Raw genomic sequence first — 27,120 nt, 5'->3', positions numbered from 1 at the left:
ACCAACTCCAAGACAGCATACCCCTTCTATCATCCTATTCATTTCTCCTGCATCCCTCCCCCCCCCACATCCCAGTCAGTATATTCCCTTTGCCACTGCAATTCAAACTCCAGCATCACCTTTGTCTCTCTACTCTAGCCTTCCTTTTCCTATCACTTCTTATCTTATTCCCACCTCCAGCATATCTCCCCTTTCTGTTAGTCTTTCTATCTCTACCTCCGAGCCAGCATATCTTGTCATCCTACACCTTGACCAGTGACCATCACCAGAAGGCACCATATTCCCTTTCTTCCCCCCTCCCATGATGCATCATCAGCTTTTTTCTTCCCTCCATCCCTGTATAGTATTATCTTTCCTCCATCCTGCTGTCATCCCCACTGGCTCCCATAACCTGCAGAAAATCCAGCATAAAGGCACTCTGTCATCTATACATCTATGCTGCTGATGGCTCTACAGGTCCCACCCTTTAGAAACAGGAAGACCACTTCAAAAGGGGCAGGACTAGCAAGGACTACAGAATAGCCCCATGTCTTTATGGGTTTTTTTTTCCTGCTGCTGCATGTCCCAGGAAGTGGTAGAGGTAGCAGCAGGGGGATGGGAGGAAAAGGATGGACAATGTTGGACCAAGTTGCTAGGTACTTTTTTACCCTTATTTTGACTCAAACTGGCAAGCAGGGTAAATAGCAACAGGAGGGAAGGTTGTGGTTGGAGCTGAGAAAGATAAGCTGTTCCAAACTTCCTTTATGGGGTCCCTATGATTGGCTCCACACTGTCTGGGTTTAAAAGTAAACATGCACTGCTTCTGTTTCCTTTAAACATTAAGGGCACAGTCCATAGTATATGGAATAGTCTTCCTATCAAATTAAGGTTTGCATCTGACAAAGAAAATACAGCTAAAGACTGTGGTCAGTATTCACTACAAAAGCTGACTGTAGATGTTGTCCAACTAGTGGCACTATCTTAACGTCCAGACAGTTCCACGGGAACAGGCACAGAATATTGGCGGTAGCTGAATAATTTCCAGCTCCTCTCTGGCTCTACTCCTGGACTACCCAACACTTTCCAGATAGGGGTAGATTCCAGAAAGGGCGCCAATAATTAGGTATCAAAAATATGGGCACTAATTCTGTAATGGAAATTGCCATTCTAAAACAGAGAGTAAGTCGGCATGTGTGTTTAACTTTAGGCGAAAGCACTTACACCACGTCGAAGACTGGAGTAAATTCTGATGCCTATAGTTGGCAGTTGCAACTTACATATGCCACTGCAAGACACACCCCTGACCCACCCATAGGCATACACTATGTTTACAGAATAGTGCCTATGTGCAGTTCCACACGTAAATACAAATTAGTGCCAATTTGAACCAATTAATGGCACTTAGGGGCTATTATTGATATTTAATGCCAATAGAACTGGCACTGTTCTATAACTGATGCAAAAAAACAGAAGAAACAAAACTTTGCAGAGATATAAACAGTAGAATAAACAGCAAAGTGGACTAAAAATGGATGACGCTCTAGGTAAAAAAAAAAAAAAAACACTTTATTGATTGGTGGTCACCAATCAATAAAGTGTTTTTTTACCTGGAGCGTCATCCATTTTTTAGTCCACTTTGCTGTTTGTTCTACTGTTCTTTAACTTACTTGCCCAAACTTTCATGCTAGTCTGAAATTTGAGCACCTAACTTTTTTAAATCTGCGGGACAGCTTTAGGGAGATCAATAAAGATTTTGCTGAAAATTAGTGGCTGGTTCAGGTGAGCAGCATGTATTCAGGTCGAAGATGAAAAACAGAAGATTTGTAGATATTGCCTTGTTGGAGTGAGAAGAGCTTTTTGTTTTGTGTTTTTGGAGGAGTGGCCTAGTGGTTAGGGTGGTGGACTTTGGTCCTGGGGAACTGAGGAACTGAGTTCGATTCCCGGCACAGGCAGCTCCTTGTGACTCTGGGCAAGTCACTTAACCCTCCATTGCCCCATGTAAGCCGCATTGAGCCTGCCATGAGTGGGAAAGCGCGGGGTACAAATGTATTAAAAAAAAAAGTAAGATGGAACTGACTCAAATATGAGTAAGATGCCATAACATAGCTGAGACAACCATACTCCTCCACCCTTCCTTTATATTTTCTGCTAGCTTGGGTGACATACGGGGAGGAGTATGGCACAGGGAGGTTTATCAGCTTCTACATATTCCTCCCATTCACCCTTGAGCCTCATAATGTGATTTTTGGCACTTCCTCCTATTTCTGATATATATTGGCTATCTTTACTTCCATTTGCATTTTTGCTTTCCTGACAGCTTTTCCAGGTACTCTTAGCTTTTTAAAGTACTTATATTTATTTATTTATTGGTGCTTATATCCCACGTAATCCGAATGTTAATTATTCAATTCTATGTGACTTACAATAATTAAGACTAGAAATGCATACAATATATTTTGAATGGGCGCCTCTGTACCTCTCAGAAGAGAATCACCAGCCACCACTACCTTTAACTTCTTATGGGCTACTGATCCAGCAGCTTTGGGATTTTTGAGCTTTGTTTCATCCTGTTTTTGAGATATTTCAGCTCTTCTACCTCCAGGGCTGCAATCCGGTTCTTCAGTTCAGCCAAAGATGGAATTTTTTTTTTTTTTTTTTTGGGGGGGGGGGGGGGGGGGTGAGGAGTTGATTTTGCTGGATCTGGTGACCTGTGTTCAGCTGTACTCTTTCTACACAACATCTTCTTTCTATGTCTCTTTTTTCAAAAATGGCTGTTTTCTAGATGTTTTGTGCTCCGTGCATTTACCTTTTAGGTCCATTTTCGAAAAAAAAAAAAAAAAGTCCAAGTGAAAAATGCACAAAATCAAGCCATTGGGATGTAGGAGGAACTAGCATTCTTAGAAGACTAGCCACACAAACATCGCAGGAAAGCAGTGGGGCACCCTAGGGTACACTGCAGTGGACTTCACACAAAAGGTCTCAGGTACACATCTCATCACTACTCCCTTATATTGTCTTCTTAAGAACTCTCAACTGTGTCATCCGGTATCCGGTAAGTCATGCCGGCCACTCAAACCCAAGGGCTCAACCCTTGGGGGGGTAGTGGCCAAGCGCAGGTGAAGCTGTACGGACCAGTCCAGTGTGTTCCGGTCTGGTGTGTGTTCCAGTCTGGTGCGCTCCAATCCAGTGTGTTCCAGTCTGGTGTGTGTTCCAGTCCTGTGTCCTTCAGTCCGGGGAATTGCAGTCCAGTGTTCCAGTCCTGTGTCCTTCAGTCCGGGGGATTCCAGTCCATGTGTTCCGGTTCGCTGGGCAGTGCCTGCAGTCCCTGCCGGTGTGCTTGCCCAGTGTTGGTTGGTGGGTTTTGCCTGCTGCTGTCGCTCCTCAGCAGCAGCCCAAGGGCTCACGTTTGATCCAGAGCCCAGCCCCGCGGGCTCTGAACCTGAGAACCTGACATATTCACATTTTGTGGGGGTAGGAGGAGGTCAGTGACCACTGGGGGAGTAAAGAGGGGTTATCCTTGATTTTCTCCAGTGGTCATCTGGTCATTTAGGGTACCTTTTTCTACCTTATTCATTCTAAAAAGAGGTCTAGACCAAAACATTGAAGTTTCAGCCCTAGATGTTTTTGTTTTGTTCCATTATAGCTGCAAAATGTCCAAGTGTTAGAAACATCCTAATCCCGCCCCCAAAATGTCCATGACATGCCCCCTTGTTATTTGGACAAACTGCAGATGAATTGCATAGATAAACATCTGCAAAACAGGTTTCAAAAATACTGATTTGGATATTTTTGTGAGTGGAGGAGTGGCCTAGTGGTTAGAGTGGTGAACTTTGGTCCTGGGGAACTGGGTTTGATTCCCACTTCAGGCACAGGCAGCTCCTTGTGACTCTGGGCAAGTCACTTAATCCTCCATTGCCCCAGGTACAAATAAGTACCTAAGCTGCATTGAGCCTGCCATGAGTGGGAAAGTGCAGGGTACAAAAAAAAAAAAAAATACATCCAAATGCTGATCTATGTCACTTTTTAGACATTTTTTTCTCTTTTGAAAATGAGCCCTAAAGTGAAAGAGGCTATTAGCATCAAAATAATATCTTTCAAAAAAACGGAAGCGGATCTAAATGAAGAAAACAGGAATCAGCATAAGCATTGGCATATTACTTACAAGGCACTGATAAGAAAGGTTAAAAGAAAATTTGAAAAGAAGCATGCAGCAGAGGCAAAAACTCACAGCTAAAACGTTTTCAGATACATTAGAAGCAGAAAGCCCATGAGGGAATCAGTTAGACTGTGATCATCAATGAGTTAAAGAAGCACTTTGGGAAGACAAGGCTGTAGCGGAGAAAGTAAATAAATAGTTTTGATCTTTACTAAGGATGATGTAAGAGAGCTACTTATGTCAGAAATCCTATTTAAGGGAGGCAATGAGGAGGTACTAAAAGAAATCTTAGTGATCCTGGAAGATATAATAAGTCAAATTGATAAAGTAAAGCACAGCAAATCAATTGAACTGGATGGTATACACTCCAGGGTACTGAACAAACTCAAAAATGAAATTGCAGATCTACTATTGGTAATCTGCAACCCGTCATTAAAATTGTCCATTGATCTGATGATTGAAAGGCAGCCAATACAATACCAATTTTTAAAAAGTGTTCCAAGGTAGATCTGGGGAAAGCCACTGCTTAACCCAGAGGTTAAGTATCATGGAATCTTGCTACTTTTTGGGACTCTGTAAGGTACTTGTGACCTGGATTGACCACTGTTGGAAACAGAATTCTGGGCTAGATGGACTCTTGGTCTGACCTAAGATGGAAACTCTTATGTTCTTTAATCTAGGAGTACTCCAAGACAGTGAATTTCATTAAGGACTGGAATCAAATATCCACCGAGAAAGGTTAGTTGGACAGCTTATAGAGTTAGTCTGAGAAAGAAATAAGACTTGGGTCTCTTCTACTTTTAATTGAAATCAGTTTGCTACCATTTATTGTTGGATACATTTAATACATTGAGTTAAATGTTTTAAAGCTGAATCAATAGAAGTTTCAACAATAAAAAAGAACTGCAAATCATTGGCAAATAATTTGTAATTCAGACCTAGGCAGGATAATAATTTGCAAATTGGATTCAGAAAGATGTTAAAAGGCATCTAAGCCTTGTGGTACTCCAGAGTCAAGACGAAACCAAGTAGATGTATTCAGCTGTGATCTAACCTAGAAATAATGTTTACCCAAAAAGAAGAGAAACCAAGCAAGGAGGCTTTCTAATCTGTTAGTTAAAATTCTCTTAATAACAGTATCAAAGGCTGCTGAAACAGCAAGAGTAACCACAAGTATTTTAATCCATGATCAAAATCTATTTTGTTAGAGAGAAAACAAGCTTTCTCCTCCAACAATGCAGAAGCATGATACTTGAGTGGGGATGGAGTAGAGCAGCTATCTGAGCTAATTGAAGCTTCAGATATATGAGATGTTGATAATTGGTTAGGAACAATTATCCCAGGTTTTTTTTAGTGAGGGAACAGGCTGGTCTATAAGGCTTTTGACTCCTGATTCAGAAGCCCATGCCCTTCTATTCTTTATCTTCCATTTTTCCCCCTGTATTCTTTATCTTATATTTCTACTTTGGAGCCAGATAAAAATATATATTTTAGAAATATATCAGCCAATAATCTTTCAAAGTAGCCCTGCGCACTACAAACTTGTGATGCCTCAGTGGTTCCAAAGAGAGTTCTCTTTCAGGCATTCCTCTTCAGGTATGGGCCTGCACTGCAAGCCACAAGAGAGCATGGGTTATGAGCTCTCAATGGGCCTGCTTTGATGACATCAGCAGGTGTATTATTCCTGGCTTCTGTCCAGGTTCCATCAACATTCTCAGGCCTCAGGTACCAGCCATCCCCTCTCCCAACAAGCACCACAAGGGAGCATTGATTATGAACACTCACTAGGCCCGATTTGATGATGTCAGCAGGTGTATTGTTTGTGGCTTCCCTCAGAGTTCCAACAACACTCTCAAGCAGCAAGTACTAGTAATATTCTCTTCCCCACACACATATTTTATAATAATATCCACATTAAACAGAGATTTTATAAAATATTCAGGGAAATCAAACAACCCAACTTGAAAGCCCATTTCTCACTAGAAGACAGCAGTTAAAGATCAAAATGGCCCATACAGTCTGCCCAGTAAGATGCTTAAGGTTGTAACTGATCCCCTATACAGGTTACCTCATGCCTTCATTTTAGGGTTGTAATTAATGTGTTGAAAAAAGAAACACATCAAAGATCTCTGCTTTCAGCAGCTGAAGTTCTAAGCTCTATGGGGCTAATTTTATAAAGCTTTTCCACGTAATCATATGGAAAGTATATACATGGAAATTGTGCACCTATTTTCATAACTGTGTATAGATGCTTTCAAGGATGAAATTTGGGCAGAGCAGAGGCAGAGTTGTGATGTATGCACACATTTTATGCTATAAATGGGTACACACAGAGTACATGTAAAAATTTACACCTTCTTTGGAGTAAGGGCAAATGTGTACATCAGCATTTGTTCATTATAGAATTTGGATCTGGAAGCTTATTTTATAAAGGTATGTTACCTTTTTCAAAATAGGCTTAAATAACCACCTTTTGGGGCTGTGCCTTTTGGGTAAAGGGGTCAGCAGGGTAGGAGTAATTGGGAATCGATCCTGCTTGGACCACTAGATACCAGGGATTTCAACTAAGGCAGGCCCAGGAGGTCCTTCAGGAGAGGGAACTGGGGGGTTCCTGCCTTGGTGAAAGGGACAATACCAGATGTGGGGGGGGGGGGGGGGCTCAGGTTGGGGGGGGTATGGTTGAGCCAGTTGTATGGGGGGGTGGCTTAATTGGGGGGGGGGGCTTGTAAACTACTCTAAATGGTACCAGCCCTTTTAAATGTGACCTAAGAGCATCAAGCATTTAACTGGAGTTATTTTACTGGCTATACCACAAGCTGTGGTACAGTTTTTACATAGAAATGGGCTGCTTTACATGCTCTTGCATCTCATTACTATGCACTCTGCATTTACTTAAATAATGTGTTAGGCCCTTTAAGCTGTGTTAAGGGGAAATATTTATTCATATGTTGCTCACACCTTTTTCAGTAGTAGCAGTGGCGTACCAAGGGGGGGGGGCGGTCTGCCCCGGGTGCACGCCACTGGGGGGGGGTGCTGCGTGCCTGTCGGCTCTTCGTTTTCATGCTCCCTCTGCCCCGGAACAGGTTACTTCCTGTTCCGGGGCAGAGGGAGCATGAAAACGAAGAGCTGGCAGGCGCGCGCGCGGCACCCCCCCCCCCAGTGGCGTGCACCTGGGGGGGTTCTTTCACCGGGGGGGGGCATCACGCTGTTCTGGGGGGGTGCTGCACCTGGGGGGTGGGGCGCATCGGCGATCCACCCCGGGTGTCAGCCCCCGTAGGAACGCCACTGAGTAGTAGCACAAGGGGAGTTACATTCAGGTACACTCGGTATTTCCCTGTCGCTGGAGGGCTCACAATCCAAGTTTGTACCTGAGGCAATGGAGGGTTAAGTGACTTGCTAAGACCACATGGCGCAGCAGTGGTATATGAACAAGGCATGTCTAGATGTCAAGACCAGTGCTCTAACCACTAGGTCATCTTTTGTGTCTCCTTCACTGTTCTACCTGCTTGTTTTAGGATGGTATGCCACTCTAGGAAGGTTGCCTGTAATAGAGTGGTTCCCAAACCTGATCTAAATTTCTCTCATGAAAATTAATTGTAAATATCTTGAAATCCTGACTGGCTGGGATGCCTCCAGGTACAGGTTTGGGAACCGGTGCTGTAATGCCTTCTACAGGTTACCCCCAATGCTTGTTCATAGATTCCGACAATTTTTGGGATTTAACTGCAGCTCTGTGCAGGCTATGCCAGTGTTATCTTCTTGTTTTGAATTATAACTGTGCAGGTTACCTCAGTGCCCTCATTTCCATCCCTTTATATTTATGGATCCTGTGTGTTTATTACATACGTTAAAAAAATTTCATTCTTGGTTTTAGCTTAGTTGTCTTCTCTGAGAAGGCATTCCAAGTATCCAGCACCCTTTCTGTGAGAAAAATATTTTCTGGCATTCCTGAGTTTTAATTGAATTATATTTGATATTTATATCCAGCATTTACCAACTTAAAGCCTGTTCAAGTGCAGATTACAAGTACATAATAATAAAATGCATTACCAGAACTGCAATAAATATTTACAAAGGTTATGCAGTTACAGAACCATATAAATAAACATAATAAAAGTAATTACAAATCACAGCCTATTCAGGGCAAATAACAATTACATGATAAAACTACATTAATCATGCTGCAGTAACCTTTTCAAAAAGTAATATTTTTAATGGCCATTTACAAAGCAGTGCAAATGAAACTTCATAACAATTTAGTCATCTAGTCATGACAACCTCTTTAGTCCTATATTCTACTTCCAGTTCTAAAACTTCCATCTAAAAAGGGTTTACTTCTTGAGTTTTAACAATACCTTCAGGCATTTAAATATTTCTATTATATCCCCCGTCTCTTAGGGAATTCCTTTTTAGATCCCAGAGTCTCATTTATTTTGTCATATCCCACACCATTTTGGTTGCCTTTCACTAAAAATTTCTTGGCTTTCTTGCTTAACTTAAATCTAGCTCATTTTAGTTTTCTGTTTAACATAAATTTCTAAAACAGAATTTCATTCCTTATTTATATGCTGCCCTCACAGTAATAAAGGCTGCTCAGTGAAAAATATAAAACCAATAAATTATATACCCCCAATCAAATAAATAGAATAAACCCCCGCTTCCCTTAAAAAAAAAAAAATCACAGATGAAATTCCAACCTTCTGAAAGCACCACCTCACTGCAAAAAAAAAAAAAACTACCTTGACAGACCAGGATACCCTACCATCCATTCGAAAAGCAAAAACAATTTCCCATAGACCAGCAGAAATGTCACCATCCCACTGCATAGTGTCAGGTCTTTAACTTTTTTTTTCTAAAACTCATCAGATCCACCTCCAACCTAACCTCCAAAGGAAAAAATGTTCCACAACTTCTGCCCTGCTACCAAAAAAAACATGGTTTCTTACTCTGTCTTTATGAAAAGTCTTGAAACCTACAAAAGTGCTTTTCTTCAGTTCCTTCATATCACCACGCTAGCTGCCTGCAGTCTAAATGCAGGCTGTTCTCAAAAATTATGTGACCCTTCTGAAAAGTGCCTTTGCTGCAGGCAGAAGGTTGGAGGATTTTCTGGAGTCACTAAGACAACAGGGACTGGGGACTGGGACTGGGACCGGTCAGCCCTTGAGGGCAAGATCAAGAGATAAAAAACAAGGTTCAATTTGGGAAAACATGGTCTTTGGTTGCCCACCCCCAATGAGACCCAAGTTCCGAGGGGGAAGTCTCGGAATTGCAGAGGAGAAATTTGCAGTGTGCAGTGAATGAGGCCCCTGCCACAAGACAGAGGGTGCTCACAGTTTGATTTCCCAAAGCAGAGAACTTAAAGGAAGGAGCGGCCTGGCGAAAAGAACACCCCGGGTGGGAGAAGTGGGAGCAGAGGAGCCTCACTTCTGGCAGGACTTTTGCTGGTGCTCAAAGAGATCCAGATCCGGGATGGCACAGAGCTGTAGAGAATATGACGACACCGATTTAAGATTGATGCATGCCTGGAGATATAGGAGATAATGTCTGAAGCTGTTCTGTGCAAACAAAAAAACAGCACCACGGGCCTTTAAAAATGGAACACAGTTCTTTAATGAATGAGACTTGACAAAGAGACACGACACGGGCCATGTTTCGGTGACCAGCACCTGCGTCAGGGGTCACAGTGATGACGTGGAAAACTTGGGGAATAATTTGAATATATTCCTCTACAATATATTATTCCTTACCCCACATCTCATATAGTAAAAGCTACAAAGCAACAAGGCACTTTCACTTTCTGTTTCCAAATGAATGAAGCTGTTCTGTGACCATCAAATGCCCTGAATTGTACATACTGAGTTGTGGTTTTACATGAACTGTTTTCCAAGTTGTTATTCAGTAAAGAGTTAAAAGTTCACCCTGAAGATTCCTGGTCATTTGTGTGAGAGTAAACTGTGACCTGTCCCAGAGGAAAACTAATGGAGTTAATCAGACCCCAGCTGTCGGCCAGCTCATCTGAAGTACAATCTGTTGTGAGCCCTAGTTCTGGATATCTGACCTGGGGAGTGTAACAGGCAGCCCTGACTGAGGGGTAAACCAGGGTTACATTAACCCATTAGTGCCCAATGTTTCCATAATAAGCTCCCATATGGGAACATTGGGCACTAATGGGTTAAGCAAAAATTACAAACACTTAGCTCATTTTAGTTTTCTAAACACTTCAAAATACAGCCATTAGCTTGATCTATAATATACCTAGCTATCATAAAGCAACACCTTTACTTCAATTGCCATCAATACAAATTTTTTGTTACTTAATCTGTCAGATTATATGGGGCCCAGCATCACCATATATGACATAATTTATATTCTCTACGCAATCTAGGTAATTAAGATTAAGAAATCATTTAATACAGAATGTTCCTGATGCAATAAATGTGAAATATCAGAAAATGCTTTTTGTACCAAGCATCATCATTCTGGAATAATTTTCCTCTTGAAATAAACTCCCCGATATTCAAAACCATTTAACTGGCCAGGAATGGCACCTGGCTGGTTAAATGGTACTTATATGGCTATATTAAGTGGGAGACAGCCTACTGCCGATTTCAGTGCGACTTTGGTGGCCATATTTGGCCATGTAAATATCTGAATATCTTTAGCTGGTTTAAACATAATCGGACAGCGCTGAATATTGGCTTGGCCGGTTATGTTTAAACCGGCCAAAAATAAACCAGATACTCAATGCTAGTCACTGGAAACAGCCCGACACTGAATATGCAGGCTCAGCCCTGACGGTGGGAAGTGCTCTTTTAAAGTGCCACCATCCAGAATAGTGGTGCTAAATATCTGGATTTGACCTCCACAGCTGACATTTAAAAAGAAAATGCTGACCACAGCAGTTGAATATTGATCCACATCTTTATAAATGTACTTAGTTGTGTTAATATATTATTAATGTCCCAAAAAGAGCAGTGAGTACACAATAATTACAATCCAAAATACACATGAAAATGTGTTAAATTTAAAATTTCAAAGTATCTTGGACTGTAGATTTTTATGGACTTGCTGGGGCTGCTCTTTTTGGTTATGTTCTTTCTGAGGTGGAGCATCTGTCTATTTGCATCTGGTACATATTATAAATGACAATAAAGTAGGAGCGAAGGTGCAGCGAAGGGCGACTAAAATGGGGATGGGACGACTAATAGCGGGGATGGGACGACTTCCCTATGAAGAAAGACTAAGGAGGCTAGGGCTATACAGCTTGGAGAAGAGACGGCTGAGGGGAGACATGATAGAGGTATATAAAATAATGAGTGGAGTGGAACAGGTGGATGTGAAGCGTCTGTTCACGCTTTCCAAAAATACTAGGACTAGGGGGCATGCGATGAAACTACAGGGTAGTAATTTTAAAACAAATCGGAGAAAATATTTCTTCACCCAACGCATAATTAAACTCTGGAATTCGTTGCCGGAGAACGTGGTGAAGGCGGTTAGCTTGGCAGAGTTTAAAAAGGGGTTAGACGGTTTCCTAAAGGACAAGTCCATAAACCACTACTAAATGGACTTGGGAAAAATCCACAGTTCCAGGAATAACATGTATAGAATGTTTGTACGTTTGAGAAGCTTGCCAGGTGCCCTTGGCCTGGATTGGCCGCTGTCGTGGACAGGATGCTGGGCTCGATGGACCCTTGGTCTTTTCCCAGTGTGGCATTACTTATGTACTTATGGAAAACAGCACACTCTCTTCAGTCTGCCTACAAGTGTAATTTTTAGACAAGGCAATTTACATAGATAAATCACAATGGACCCAGAAAAATGGCTTTGAAAATTGCTCTCTACTGGTTTGTGCTAACAACACTGTGAAAAAAAAAATCCATGTTAAACCTTAAACGCTTCCAGTGCTCTTGAGATCAGAGAAACAAAATGTTTCAGAATTTATGACAAATTATATTCTTGGTATATTCCCAAGGATGAGGAAATGTGTCCAAAAGAACATGTTTGTAGCCTGTGATCAGAATAACAAAAATATTGCAGTTTAGAAGTCACTTCTATACCACCCAGAGCTTTTTTTCATTGCAGGCCCTCATATGGTTTCAGAAACAAAAAAAAGGCAAAGATCTGCCACAGAAATGGCAAATCAAAAGAAAAAAAGCAGATCAAAAAAGACAAACAATTAGAACAGGAGGGTAACAGAAGAAGTGGTTTATTACAAGTTACCCGACGTGGCCACGTTTTGCCCTCAGGCTGCGTCAGGGGTAAAAAAACTAATAGGGGTATAAAAAGCAAAGTGAACCCCTAAAAGTAGTCATACAACCACCTTACATAAGTGCTTCCCAAGCATTAATGCTGCCAGTCAACATAGCATTGTGAAGTTTGCTGAGTAAGCTTGGGAAGCACTTATGTAAGGTGGTTGTATGACTACTTTTAGGGGTTCACTTTGCTTTTTATACCCCTATTAGTTTTTTTACCCCTGACGCAGCCTGAGGGCGAAACGTGGCCACGTTGGGTAACTTGTAATAAACCACTTCTTCTGTTACCCTCCTGTTCTATTTTTTTGTCTTTTTTGATCCTCATATGGTTTCTACTATTTAAACCAACTTATCAGGCCACGCTGACTAATACTCTCTGCGTGTAAGAATCATATAGAGCATCCAAGCATCAAGTTCATGCAAAATCAAGTTTCTGTAGGATAGTGATATACCATTTACAAATGGCATCAAGCTTTGCATGAATAGCAGCTGTATATGTAAAGTACTGGCAAGCCACTATCTATATAATGTATATCTCAATCAATATAACCTAGACTGTGAAGCACATTTAACTGTACTTCAGATTTTCAGCGTTTATGTGCTCACTGATATGTTTGGGGAAAAAAACAATGATACTATTGTGACTCCCCCCTCCCTGAAAATGCAGAAGTGAGAGTAACAATTTTCAGGGTCTCTGAACTAAAGAGGACTGGGATTGTAAGCCCGATGGGTGGTTTTGGGAAGGGCCAGCCTATGGGGACAGGGCCAATAGTTAATAAAAGAGGTTGTATTGAGAAGAGTCTGGTCTTTGGTAGCCCACTTCAGCCTACTGACATTTAGCCCAGCCTCGGTCTGCGCCCATCTGTTTTATGAGCCCTGGTCCCAGGTACCTGGCCTGGGTAGCTTAGCGAGCGGCCAGACTGAGGGGCGAGCCTGGGGTTACACTATGCTTAAGGAAGAGTAGATTAAAAGAGATACCATCACACTTACACTATAAAAATGACTGTACCAGAACTGAAATATGCTTCTGATCCAAGCTCACTACATCAATTTTAATTGAATTGCATTGGCTTCCTAAAGGATGGAGGATTCAGTTCAAGATTTTGGCGTTGATTTTTAAGGCCATAAATGGTAACCATCTGCTTTTTCATTGAGAAGCTTTAAGATTAGCGTTAAGATAAGTTACTAAAAGCATCTATTGAGGTGCACTTTCTTCACCATGTTCATTTGGATGAATATCATGCTACCCTGTTTATGGTAGCTGGGCTGACTCTATGCAATTCCTTGCCCTATGCTTTATACGTTTTGCCACCTTTACTTTCTTTTAGAAAGAAATTGGAAACACTTTTGCTTTTTTCAACAAGCATTCTCTACAGGATAGATTGAAGGTATCTGTGTAATTTGCATATTTAACTGATCTATGTTGCAGAGTCTGGTAGTACAATTCTGATTTTGCCTGTTTTTGGTACAGCATAACATCGGCACTTGCACACTCAAACCTGCACATCCCATACGCACTCCAAAATGAAGCAACCACAGAATTAAGTGGAAAACCTGGTTGCAGCTTTATTAATTATAAATAACTATCAAAATGTTTTCAATATTACTAACCTTCAATTACTCTGTGATAACGACATAGAAATTCATAAGAAATAACAAATTTGTGGCTAGACAGAAACAAACTAACTGTAAACATTTAAAGCAGGGATGTTCAATGTCAGTCTTTGAGGGCTACAATCTAGTGGGGTTTTCAGGATTTCCCCAATAAATACACATGAGATCTATTTGCATGCACTGCCTCCATTGTATGCAAATAGATCTCATGCATATTCATTGTGGAAATCCTGAAAACCTTGAGGACTGACATTGAGTACCCCTGATTTAAGGTATAACAATCAAACTGAGTAGCAAGATCTGTGGTAACGTCAGACCCAGCACCTGTCCTCCACCCCAGGGTCCATGATAGTGCCACATATGAACTATTTCCTTATTCCACTCCGGGTTTCTTCATGAACTACCCAAAAATGCAATCTGCAAATTACAGTTGATAACTCAAACACTGCTGTGACAAGACCCAAACACTCTCCCAATCCCAGTTGCCAAAGAAGAACAGCTCTTCAGCGAATGTCAAGCTCCCGCAAACAGTTGCCCTACAATTAACAGGAAGAGTGAGCAGGTTAACAGACCCAGCACTCCTGGGGTTCCCTGTCAATAAATGTTCCAGTCAAAACTATGCTCTCTCACAGCCCTTTCTTTGATGCTGATTGCTTCTAGCATACCACTCTCAGCACCAATTAGCTTTCTATGTTTACTTGCAGCTCCCTTCTTTGCCTGCCAACACAGCCTTCCTTTTCTTCCCTACCCCTATGCCACTTGCTAAAATGTTTAACTGCCCCCCACTGTCCCCCCAACATCCTATAGTGGAAAGTTTCTTGGCTCGGCCATGTTATGGTGCCCTGAGGCCATTCACCTTATATTGAATTATATTTTACATTTGTTTTATGTCTTTGTTATTTTTATAGTTGGGGTTTTGAGCTTATTATTTTTATGGACTTTTATGTATGATTTTTTGTACACTACTCAGAATTGTATATAGTGCATAATATTGGATTTTATTTATTTTTTAATAAATACATAAAGTACTGTATACACTGGTGGAAAACTATATTGTTTTTTTTTCTGTTTCCAAGATTTCTTTTGAGAATACTTCACAAACAAGAACATTTTTTTTCTTTTCAGCTGGAGCTAGAGCCTTCATTTGATTTAAGCATTCCTGATATTTCACCCTTAAAGTTTGCTTACCAATCCTTTGCTCTCAATGATATAAGCATCACTCGTGTGACAAAGCTTCCAATGTGGGAGAAACACAAGGCACACCTTAACCAAATGAGGCTGTCATGATCATGGAAAAAACATTCTGAAATGCTATATTTTGTCATTTAACTCATTACTACACATTTTAAACCGGATTTGGCTAGGAAACAATCCATTAATTCTCTAGAAACATCCTTTTCTATGAAATCTGTACAAGGTTCGTGGCTTCTGCTTTCTGTTGAAACTATTTAATCCCACCTCCAAACCACTAAAAATCTCAAGAAAGAAAACATATTAATCTGGAAGCAATTTCAAAATTTGTTATGTTATGTTACATCATGTCTTACAGTCCGCCAAATACCTATTCAGTTCGAGGCTGATCACAATAATAAAGAGGCCAGAACCAATATATCTGGGAATTACAATAACCAAAACAGAATGACCTATATAATCACATATAATCCAAATCAAGGAGGTCCAAAGTCCTCTCTGTGAGAAGAGAAATGTTTTCACATTTTTCCTAAACAGTAGATGGTGGTGTCAGCATCGCAAAAATAGAGGTAGTGAATTCCAAATTGTAGTAATTTGATACCGAAGCTTTTTACCTGTAAATTTTGTGCCACTTTCAAAGATAAAATGTATGTATACCTTTCCTTCGAAATTGTCACAAGAAAAAAAATATCTACAAAAATGTCACTGTATTATTATACTAAGACTTTCTAAGCAATATAGCATTCGTAGACCTGAAGATAGCAGTCCCTTCTTAGAAAGAATGTAGAAATTGGAAATGATTCAATACAGCGCCTGCTAGTTATCATTAGATAACAACAAGTAACCACAACACTCACAAATAACTGTAAATCTTCTAAAGATAAGTTTTGCAATACTGGAAGATATATTTGTATAGGTTTTGATTGCTTTTTGATTGATTGGTGCTGTGCATTTTTTCACAGTTGGACTTGTTTTTCACTAGACAGAATCATCACACACCATTCCCCTAATTCTATAAAAGTCACCAAAGATTGCATGCACAATTTAATTGGATAATTAGCTAATTAGTGCCAATAATTGGGTTTTTAACAAGCAATTATTGGCACTACACTTAATTGGCATTTACATGTGTATATTTAGGAACAGTATCCGCATCAAAAATTTACACGCAATCTGAAAAAGGGGGTGTGGAAATGGGAAGGACATGGGAGGAACGGGGGCATTCCTAAAATTAATGTGCGTTGTTGTAGGATAACAGAGATACATACCTAGTTTAGGACCATGTTTACTAAGGCGTGTTAGAGTTTTTAACATGCCAACAATTAGCACATGCGCTGTGTAAGCACCTATAGGGATATTGTAGGCATGTACATGGTTAACGCGCGTACATGGTTAACACACATTAAAAACACTAACATGCCTTTAAAGAGCCTGCAAAAAGGTGGGAAAATGTGGGATACAAATGTAATAAATAAATAAATAAATAATGTGGCTTAGTAAACAGGGCCCTTAGCTGCGTACATTTGCACCATGTTTCAGTTGGTGCAAATGGCCATGCCTATTCTATAAACCACGCCTAACTTTAAGCATGACTTTTGCAATAGCGCTTTTTTTCAGTGTCAATTTTTTGGTACCATATATAGAATCTAGCCTTTTATGTATGCCTGCTTACCTCTATTGCTTTGAAATTGGAAATGAGACGCGGGTTGGGAAATGGTAGCATTTTAGAAAATGATCAGCAGACATAGAGCTCTTTCTAAATTACATGCAGGAACGCATGTATGTGCACTGGCTCTGTGAAACAGGAGCAATAGTTTTACATATATCAATGTCTAAAAACATTAACAGAGGCAACCCAGCAACGTAGACATGTAAGTGTTGCTGCTTGCGCATGTATGTTGCTATTTCAGCAAAACGTTTACTGTGGCGGAGGAACAACAAACTCCCACAGGAAACACAAGGAGTCAAGAAACAGTGGGACTTGGACAATGGCTCTTCTAGGACATACCAAAATAACTCCAAAAGTTCAAAGAAGAGATATTTATTTGAAGACTCGACACAGCACTGTGTTCCTTTGTGAATCAATTTCTGTGAATATGGATGTGTGCTGACACATAGAAATGCATGTCTGCCATTTTTGAAACTTACATGTCTAAACTCTCTGTGCTATCATTTTTGAGGAGAAAACACCAGAGGATTAAGGGGAAGATCTTCTTTAATCCCTCCTTTCCAGCACTGCCTGAAATGAGCACTTTTACAAAACTTACACTACAACATATGTAAATCCTGACCTTGATCTATGTAATCATAGTCAGAATGCACAAGTAGTTCTTGGTTCTGTCTAGTCCTACCCAAAATATGTACCCTTGCTATATGGATTTATTACAGATCAACATGTTTAAATACCAGCTTTCTAAAACTGATGTTGGCATTTAGAAGTGGAAATTGCAACTAGGGCTTCTAAATAAGAGCCATGATCTATGTGCATTCACCCAAATTCTATTAAGGCGCCTTAACTTGTATGCTCTAATTTGGCCACATGGCCAATTTACGTGCACAACTTAAAATGATTAACAAGCTAATCAGCACTGATAATTGGTACTTAACCAATTAGCAGCACTAATTGGCTTTAATTAGAATATAATGGACACAAAAAGTGAGGACGAGTTGAAGAGGAAATCCAAAAACCCTTTATTAATGATAAAATGACGACCCGACACGACCGTGTTTCGGCATCAAAGCCTGCATCAGGGGTCAAACAAATCTTTTTTAAGTTGTCACTGACTAAAAGACCAAGGGAAATATGGATGTAGGACTTCCTTACAATACAAGAATTAAGCAGTCAACTGTGAAGCGCCTCGACGGCAATACACATAAATGAATGTAATGAACATAGAGTAATAGACCTGAAGCAAATTAAAAACACAGTAATAGAGTAAACATTTTTAATTTGCTTCAGATCTATCAGGAAAGTTTTAAAATTTACTCAAAGAATCTGATAACATTCCAAAGAATATATGGAAACTCATTAGTGCGTGGTACCTGCTAAGAGTTAATAAGGGAGCAGCTACTGTCTCCTAGTTGCTGCACGTCCATTTTCGGCAAATATTTTTAAAAAGGCCTTTTTTAGAGATGCGCTAAAAAATGGATCTGTGCGCGCCCAAAACACAAGCCTACACTAGCACAGCCTATTTTTCAGCGCACCTTAGTAAAAAGACCCTAAGTCACTCCCTCGTTAATTCTGTGTTATCCAGTTGGTATGCAATACATAAAACACCCTACCTGGATAACCCACACCCATTCCCTGCTCATGCCCCACCCCCGTCCCATAAAAAGAGTTTAAAAATACCTAATGCACTGTTTACTGCACATTAACAGGGAAATTACCACAGAATGCCTTAACACAGTCTCACTGTGCTCTGTTAGAATAAATTAACCAAGTGTTAATGTCTTTAGTAAAAGGGACCTCTAAGGCAAATCAATTAGATTAAATAAATCACATGCAGACTTGCCTTTAACAAGTCAATTTAATAAATATTCCCACATTTTTCCAGTGTCTTCAAATCTGGTTAAATCTTATTGGGTTTTTTAACACATTTATACTTTCTTATTGGAAAACAAAAAATAAAATGCAGACAAACACTTAGGGGTCCTATTACTAAAAGTTCATTAGATTTTGCAGTTACTGCACTTTAACATAAGAAATTAACATGCGGTAAGTGCAGTTTACTAAAGCTTAGTGCTCACTAATGGACATTAGCACGTGCTAAATGCTGCATGTTCTATTTTTATACCTATGGGCACAAGGCATTTAGAGGTCCTTTTACCAAGTCGTGCTAAAAAGTGGCCAGCACTGTTGTCAGTGCGTGGGTTTTCTATGTGCTGTGGCCACTTTTAGCGCAACGGTAAAATGGCTGCCTTTCCATTTTCTTCTAATGGCCACATGCTAATTTCCCAATTAGCATGTGGCTATTATTACGGAAGCCCTTAATGCCACCTAGAAGTAGGTGTTAAGGGCTCCCTTGCTACTCCTGCAGCCTCAGAAATGTACACACGCTATCTGATTAGTGCAGGTGATTAGTGCATGGCAGGCCTTCTCTCCGCCTCCAGACATGTCTCCTGCATCAAAAAAATATATATATATTTTTTTTAAACGAGAGTAGTGCGTGCTGATGGCCAAACTATTGAGGAACGCCTCAGCGTTGCTTTTTATCTTATGGTAGGCACATGCTAATGCTTACTGCGGCTTTGTAAAAGGGCCCCTTAGGGCTCAGCCATCCTGTTGTCCAAGGACCCCGAGGAGTCAGAGGGCCTCATCTACAGTCCTAATCATCCTAATTGCACCCTTCTCCTCCATCACTAACTCCAGACTCCATTCCTTTTATGCCGCTGCACCTTATGCCTGGAATAGACTTCCTGAGCCATTACGTCAAGTTCCATCCCTGGCCGCCTTCAAATCCAGGCTAAAGGCCTACCTGTTTGATGCTGCTTTTAATTCCTAACTTGTCACCTGCTCATAACCTTATCTTGTCTCCTCTCTTCAATAGTTCCTTTTCCCTATGTGTCCTATCTGTCTGTCCTACCCTTATCCCTTATATGTCCTGTCTGTCTGTCCTGATTTACATTGTAAGCTCTTTTGAGCAGGGACTGTCTTTTCTTCATGTTCAATTGTGAAGCGCTGCGTACGACTGGTAGCGCTATAGAAATGATTTGTAGTAGTAGTAGTAATATTCTATATAGAGCACCTAAAATTAAAGCACGCTAGGCAATTATGCCTAAGCATATTCTAAATACTGCACATAAATCTATGTGCGATATTTAGAATACGCTTAGGCATAGTTAATGTGACTGAATCTACGCACGTCTGCTTACACCAACGAAAAGCTGATGTAAATCCCTGCATGTAGATTTACACTCACTGGCCCATATTTTATAACAACAAGTGTAGATTTTGGATTGCCCATTTCCATGCCCCTAACCATACCCCTTTTTGCCTGTGCCCGTTAGAATTTAGCTGCAGTACATTACAGAGTACGCTTAACAATGTTCGTGCATAAATTCTAATTTTTGCCAATTAGTGCTTGTTATTTCTTGTTAAGAACTATTAACAATGCTTAACAGCTTGTTAAAACAATTAATCTACACATGTAGTAATAAAATACACCTAGATTTATGAGTGGAATTGCGCATCTCTAGGAGTGCTATACAGAATCTGGGGGTTAGTGCATACACTAAGTTTTAATAAAGGCCACTTAATGCTGCTATTGGGGTCTTGCCCAGCATGTCCTTTGAAGGTCCCACATTAAAATGCTGATTAACACATGGTATCATGATTGCACAATTAGCACAGGCGCACTTAACACCCCATAATAAGGAGACACTAAATTGTCTCACACTAAGTACACAAATGTCAGCACATGATATGTGCTGCTTGCTAACTGCAATATACTTTCCACATCCATTCTCCACCCATGCTCCGCCTAGTTACCACCCTCAACACAAAATGCCTTTAACATGTAAAGCAGTACATGAAAATGTTAAAATAATGCAAAACAGTTTAACATGTTTGTGCAGTAGTGGTTAATGTGCACTAATTCGTATGTTAAATGCCTAACTCACTTTGGTAAAAAAAAAAAAAAAAAAAAACCTTTGTAATATTTTCTTATAAATGAATTCTCTTTCATGTCTATTCCTCAAACATTGACAAAAACACATATTGTAAAGCAATTTTTCCTGAAAAAACTACAGAATAATATATTCAATAATACATTTCTCAAAATATTGGAGAATATGACACATCAGCCATGAGTGAGAAATTCATAAATGAATTCTTGCATATGTAGCTGTGATGTGAATTTTACATCTGGGAAATGAAAATGTTTGTATTAACTCTTGTTGAACATAAAAATACTAATACTAGTTCAACTAAACTAGCCACTTGAAAGGTATATCAAAACAAGGTGTCTTAATGTTATAATGTCAGAAAGTTTTCTACCCACCTAACTGTGTACAGAAAAAGTAGTGAAGAAACACTGGAGCGAATAGCATGAGCTTAAACTCACCTGTCATAGATCTGGTAGTGGCACTTTCGTAAAGTGGAACTCCCTCTCCAGCATTGTTGAAAGCCTTCAGAGAAATCACATAATGAGAACTGGGCTCTGGAAAGAAAACAGGAAGGAAAACACACATCTTTAAAGACTTTATCCTACAATTTTTATAGAAATTGTAAAAGAAGCAAAAACTAGTAAGTAATTACATTACTGTGTGGACTAAAGCCTATGGGAGTAATTTTACAAACTGAAGTCTCTGTCTAGGTGTCCCAATGACATGCACTTGGTGCCAACTCTACAACAGCATCTTGGCATCAAGATTTTGTTATACAATACTGACACACAATAAGGTTGGCATTGGTTCACCCGTGTATATGCACATCCTCTTCCCTCTAAGCTGTGTGGGAGTCCTCCACCTACAGTCCTGCCAGTGGGGGGTGCTGTTTCGTTATCACATTTTCAAAACTGAGGGACAGACAAGCTCTGCGGGACTCCAGAGAGCATGCCTGTTTGTAGTGATTGAAAATGCAACATTGAAACACCACCTCTCAATGGCAGCAACGCAGTTGGATGACTCCCACACAGCTTAGAGGGAACAGTGCCTCTTACCATGTCAATGGCAGGAATAAATCGGTGCACCTAGGTGTGACAAATGGTGTGCATGGTTTATAGTGTTCTACCTCTAGGTGCCACTTGGTAGAACTGCCCCCTATGTGCATAAAGAAGATTTACGTAATTGTGTCTCTGTTGTACAATACTACCAATATTCCTTGTAAGCTGTGTCAGAATTTACCCGTGTTCTAACTACAGGATGGGCAACTATTGTACAGTTCAAATCACACTGGCCAGGCAGATCCCATGGAAGTCCTATGGGACCTGTCTGCTATATATGTTCCAACTATGAGAGGGCTGCAGTATGCTCCATAGCAGGGGTGCAGTGCATGCAAATAGATCTCAAACATATGTATAGTGGAAATCCTGAAAACCAAGTTGGGTTGTGGACGTCAGGGACTGAATTTGAAGACCCACACTTTATAGTTAGAACATTGGCAAACGGACTTCAAATTAACCTTCCACTCCCATATATAATTTTGTTATTTATTCTAGTTGTTTTTTTTGACGCTCAGACATATCCACTCTGTTCTCTTGTAGTCTCTAAGCTTGACTATTGCAATGTCATATATGCTGACCTCCCTGCTTGTGTCTTATGACAACTAAAGTCTGTTCAAAACATACCAATTAGACTTCACACACCCTCCACCTTGTATGATCATGTTACCCTACATATACCCATAGGCGTAGTTTGACTGTTTCATTTGGGGGGGCAAAGAATGGGCGGAGCATATTAGCATATCATTTGCATATATACATATGCAAATGAATATGCTAATATGGAGGAAGGAAATGAAATTTACAGGCAAAATATCACAGATGCACATTTCAAAAAGCTGACACATTTCAATTAATAAATTATGAATAAATTACTTTTATTTACCTTTGTTGTCTGATCATTTAGTTTTTCTATTCTTTGGTCCCAGTGTCTTCTTTCCATTTGATATTTTTTCTCTCAACATGTCCACCATCCTCCTGTGTCCTTATGCGTCCTGTCTACCATCTGTAGCCCTGTCCTTATCCTTTCTCCAGTTTCAGCATCTGCCCTCAAAGTGTTCCAATCCAGCCCTTAAATTCAGCAATTTCCCCTCCATCCAAATCCAGCATGTCTCCCCTCCATCCATGTGCATGAACTTCCTCTGTCTTTCCTCCCCTCCATCCATGTCCGGCATTTCTCCTCTCTCCCTTCCACTCCATCCGTGTGCATCTCCTTCTTCCCTCCCCTCCATCCATCCATGTCTTTCTCTTCTACCCTTCCATCCAGTGTCATCCCTCTTTCTCTCTCCATCCTTCTACCCATTACCCTCTCCCAATCCTTCCGTCTATTGTCTCCCTCTCCTTCCATCCATTGTCTCCCTCTATCTCCCTTCCTTCTAAACAGTTCTCTCTCTCGACCCTTTTCCATTCAGCATGTCCTCTCTATCCCCATCCTTCCAGTGTCTTTCCTCTTTCCCTCCCTACCCTTACGTCCAGTGTCTTCCCTCTTTCTGCCCCCTCCTTCCAGCATTTTCCCTCTTTCTCCCTCCTTTCATTCAGCATTTCTCCGTCTGACAGCTAGGGTCTGCCCCAGGTTCTCCCCAGCAGCTTCTCTCTCTCCCCATCTTTCCACTAATCTCTCTCTCTCTCCTCTTCCATCCAGCATCTTCTCTCTGGCTCTCCCATGCTCTCTTCCATGTCCCCTCTTTCGCTCCCCATCTCTCTCTGGCTGTCCCATGCTCTCTTCCATGTCCCCTCTTTCTCTCCCCATCTCTCTCTGACTCTCTCCTGCTCTTTTGCATGTCCCTGGCTCTCCCCTGCACTTTTCCACTTTCTCTCTCTCTCCTCCAGCGTCCTCATGCATCCCACCTTTCTCTTCCCTCCCCTTTTTGCTCCCATCACTCTCACTCCTTTCTCCACCCCCCTTTTCCTATTCCCTGCCATTGCTTTCCTTCCTCCCGCTTCCCCTTAGATGTGGCACCTCACATCTTCCTCTCTCCACCCCCTTTCCCTTTGGTCTAGCAGCTGGCTGGCATGATGCATCACTCTCCACCCCCCCCCCCCCCCCCCCCGGACTAGTTCGGTATCGCTCTCCCCCTCCGCTCCTGTCATGTCTTTGAACGTCGAGGATTCCTTCCGGTAGCAGCAGAATCGGCAATGATGTAAGCGCTGCTTTCAGCCTGCCCCAGAAGCCTTCTCTGGACAGCGTCCCTCCTACGCGGGAAACTGTACAGAGAGTGCTTCCGGGGCAGGCTGAAAGCAGCGCTTACATCATTGCCGATTCTGCTGCTACCGGAAGGAATCCTTGACATTCAAAGACGACGTGACAGGACAGGAGCGGAGGGGGAGAGCGATACTGCGGTAGTCGGGGGGGGGGCGGTAATGATCGCGCGGTCCACGGGAGGGAGGGAGATGTTCAAGGCAGCGGGAGCTGCACCCGGGGTGGTCCAGTCCGGTCCAGTCTGCCCTGCCCTGCCCTTGCTGCACTTCTGGCTGGGGAGGCTTAGCCTCCCCAAGCCTCTTATACCGGGCGCCTATGGAGAGGGGTAGACGTACACGCTCCTCTCCGTCCACTTGGCTTCCCTGCCCTCTCTGTCTGCGTCCCGCCCGAAAGGAAATGACGTCAGAGGAAGGCGGGACGCAGATAGAGAGGGCAGGGAAGCCAAGTGGACGGAGAGGAGCGCGTGCTTGCAGGTGGGTTTTTTTTTTTTTAACTAATGGCGCGGCGGCGCCTCGCGTCATTTGGGGGGGCATTGCCCCCCCTCGCCCCCCCCAGTCTACGCCTATGCATATACCCTACATTTTATACAATATTATTGGTTGCTAATCACCTACAGGATTCAATTTAAAATATTAACTCTAACTTTTACTAAGGCACGGTCATGTTTTTAGCGCTCACTAAAATTGTGGATGTGCTAAACGTTAGAGATGCCCATAGGAATGCATTGGGGTCTCTAATGTTTAGTGCGCCCACAATTTTAGCGCGCACCAATAACGTGAGTGCGCCTTAGTAAAAGACCCTCAAAGTTCTTTACACTCAAACTCTGCCCTATCTTTCTTCTTTAATTTCCCCACACATGCCTTCATGAACTTTATGCTCCTCTTATGGGCATCATTTAAGCGTACCACCTGTCTTCTGCTCCACATTGGAGAAATGTAGTGTCCTGCTCGAGACCCATTTGATTTCCTAGGCTTTTACGGGACTCCTGGTGGATTAGTTATCCAGCGTACAGTACAGTACTTAAACCCACTGCCCTTATCTCTTTTATCCCTTCCCAAACCCTTTCCTCATTTAACTCCCTGTTTCCCTGCCTTTCTAGTCTAGGATCTCCTTTGATTGATGGCATTCCATTTCTTGCTTTTATTTAATATTTCATTTATTGTGAAAGGCAGTATATAAAATACCTAATAAAAAATAAACTACTGCGTAGCTTGGAGGAAACATTAGCTACTGCTATGTGCTGATGAGCCTACACCTCACCTTTACTATTCCTTTCTTGACTCCTAGAATTGCTTTTGATGTTATCAACATTTATAAGTGAGCAGATGAAACATAGCAATTGCCCAGTGTAATGCTAGGCTCAAACTAAGAGTCATGTTATATTCTGCTCATACTGTTCCTCTAGTATGGTTCAAAAAAAAAAAACACCACGAGCCAGATTCTATGTAAGGCGCCTAAAAAAATCCATGCATTAAATATTTCTGCCTAAGTGTAATCTATAAGTGGCACCTAGATTTAAGCGCGGTATATAGAATATGCTTAGTTGATATCCCAGCGCCTAAAATTATGCACCTCCATTTACACCATTGAAAATGTGGCATAAATCCCTGCACGTAGATTTACATGCACTGGGCCATATTCTATAACTACGCACGTAAATTTTGGAATCCCCACAGAACGCCCATTTCCCCACCCATAGCCACACACCTTTTGAATAGCACAAATTAGAATTTAGGCGCAGTTCATTACAGAATATGCGTAGCGGGTTGTGTGCATTAAGTTCTAATTATTACCAATTAGTGCTCATTATTGCTTGTTAAGTGCTGCTATCAATGCTGATTAGCTTGTTAAGCCAATTAAGTTACGTGCACTGTTATAGAACATGCCTGGACTTCAGCACAGATCTCTATATGGAATCTGGGGGCATAGGTATGAATAGAAAATAGATAAAGGAAAAAGGTCAGTAACTTATGCTTGGGAAAACTTAAGTAACTTCATCTGCTTTTTGAAATTAGAAGCAGTCCACTGTTTTGTTTACCTTATTCTAACATTATTTTCAGAACTGGGAGAAAACTATCTGGTCAATATTCAGCCAGCTATGGTCAGTGGTTCTTTTTGTTTTTTTTAACGCTGACCATCACCGGATAAATTAGCCCCAGAAATTCAACACCAGGCAATGTGCAGGCATCGACTGGAGTGGCTGCCAGAACTTATGCAAGTCCCGGCTGATATTCAGCTCGGACTCATGAGATATTTATAGGGGTCCCAGCTTAATATAGGCTAGCACCCGCACTAGTGAAGTCCACATATTTTCTGCCTCCCCTCCCCAAGTACCATGTTCCAAACCCCCTTCCTACCTCAAGGGCTTCTGATTCCCCTCCTTCCCTCTGGAGCACATCCAATCCCACCTCCCCATCTCCTCCAAGCTTCAGAAAGCCCTTTCAGTTCACTAGCATTCTAGTGGTCCTTGGAGCAGAAGCATATCCCACTCACTCCTGCCCCTCATAGGAGCCTTTTACTAAGCTGCGGTAGGCTCTATGCGCATGCAGCGCATACTCAAATAAGAGAACTGCCAGGCTAGTGCGCCCTCCTGGCAGTAATTTCAGATTTGGCATGTGCCCATAATGTGTGGATGAATTATTTATGTATTTATTTACTCCTACATGCGCTGTTTCTGCCGGTAATTGGCACTTGAGCCTTTACCGCTAGTTCAACGGGTGGCGTTAAGGACTCAGGCCGGTTTTGGGTGTGTGCTGGTTTCATTTTTACTACAGGCCCTTTTCTTCATCCATTAAAAAAAGCCCTTTTTGGTAGACATGGTAAAAACTGGCCCGGCGTACACCGAATACATGCGCCTACACTATCACAGGTCAATTTTTACCGCGGCTTAGTAAAAGTGCCCCATAGTTCCTAATTAAAAATGGCCACAGTGACCTCTAAAAGTAGTCTTGTGAAACTGTCCCCTGTAACACTCCTCACCTACCCACTTCCAACATGGCTAGCGAGTACTGGTATTCAGCAGCATTGTCCAATTAAGTGCTGCTGAATACTGGTGGCTAGGCAGGCACA

General features: G+C 41.4%; 1 protein-coding gene across 1 annotated transcript in view; it reads right to left on the bottom strand.

Moving 5' to 3' along the window:
- Positions 1 to 27,120, bottom strand: part of DCC (DCC netrin 1 receptor) — a 1,295,383-nt gene that overhangs the window by 303,874 nt on the left and 964,389 nt on the right. Inside the window, exon 16 of the mRNA XM_030191909.1 lies at positions 21,255 to 21,350. Within this exon, the coding sequence (XP_030047769.1) occupies positions 21,255 to 21,350 (96 nt within the window). The remainder of the gene's footprint in view (positions 1 to 21,254; positions 21,351 to 27,120) is intronic.

The sequence above is a fragment of the Microcaecilia unicolor genome, chromosome 2, assembly GCF_901765095.1.
Source record: "Microcaecilia unicolor chromosome 2, aMicUni1.1, whole genome shotgun sequence".
NCBI lineage: Eukaryota > Metazoa > Chordata > Amphibia > Gymnophiona > Siphonopidae > Microcaecilia > Microcaecilia unicolor.
This window is presented reverse-complemented; position numbering and strand designations above follow the sequence as displayed.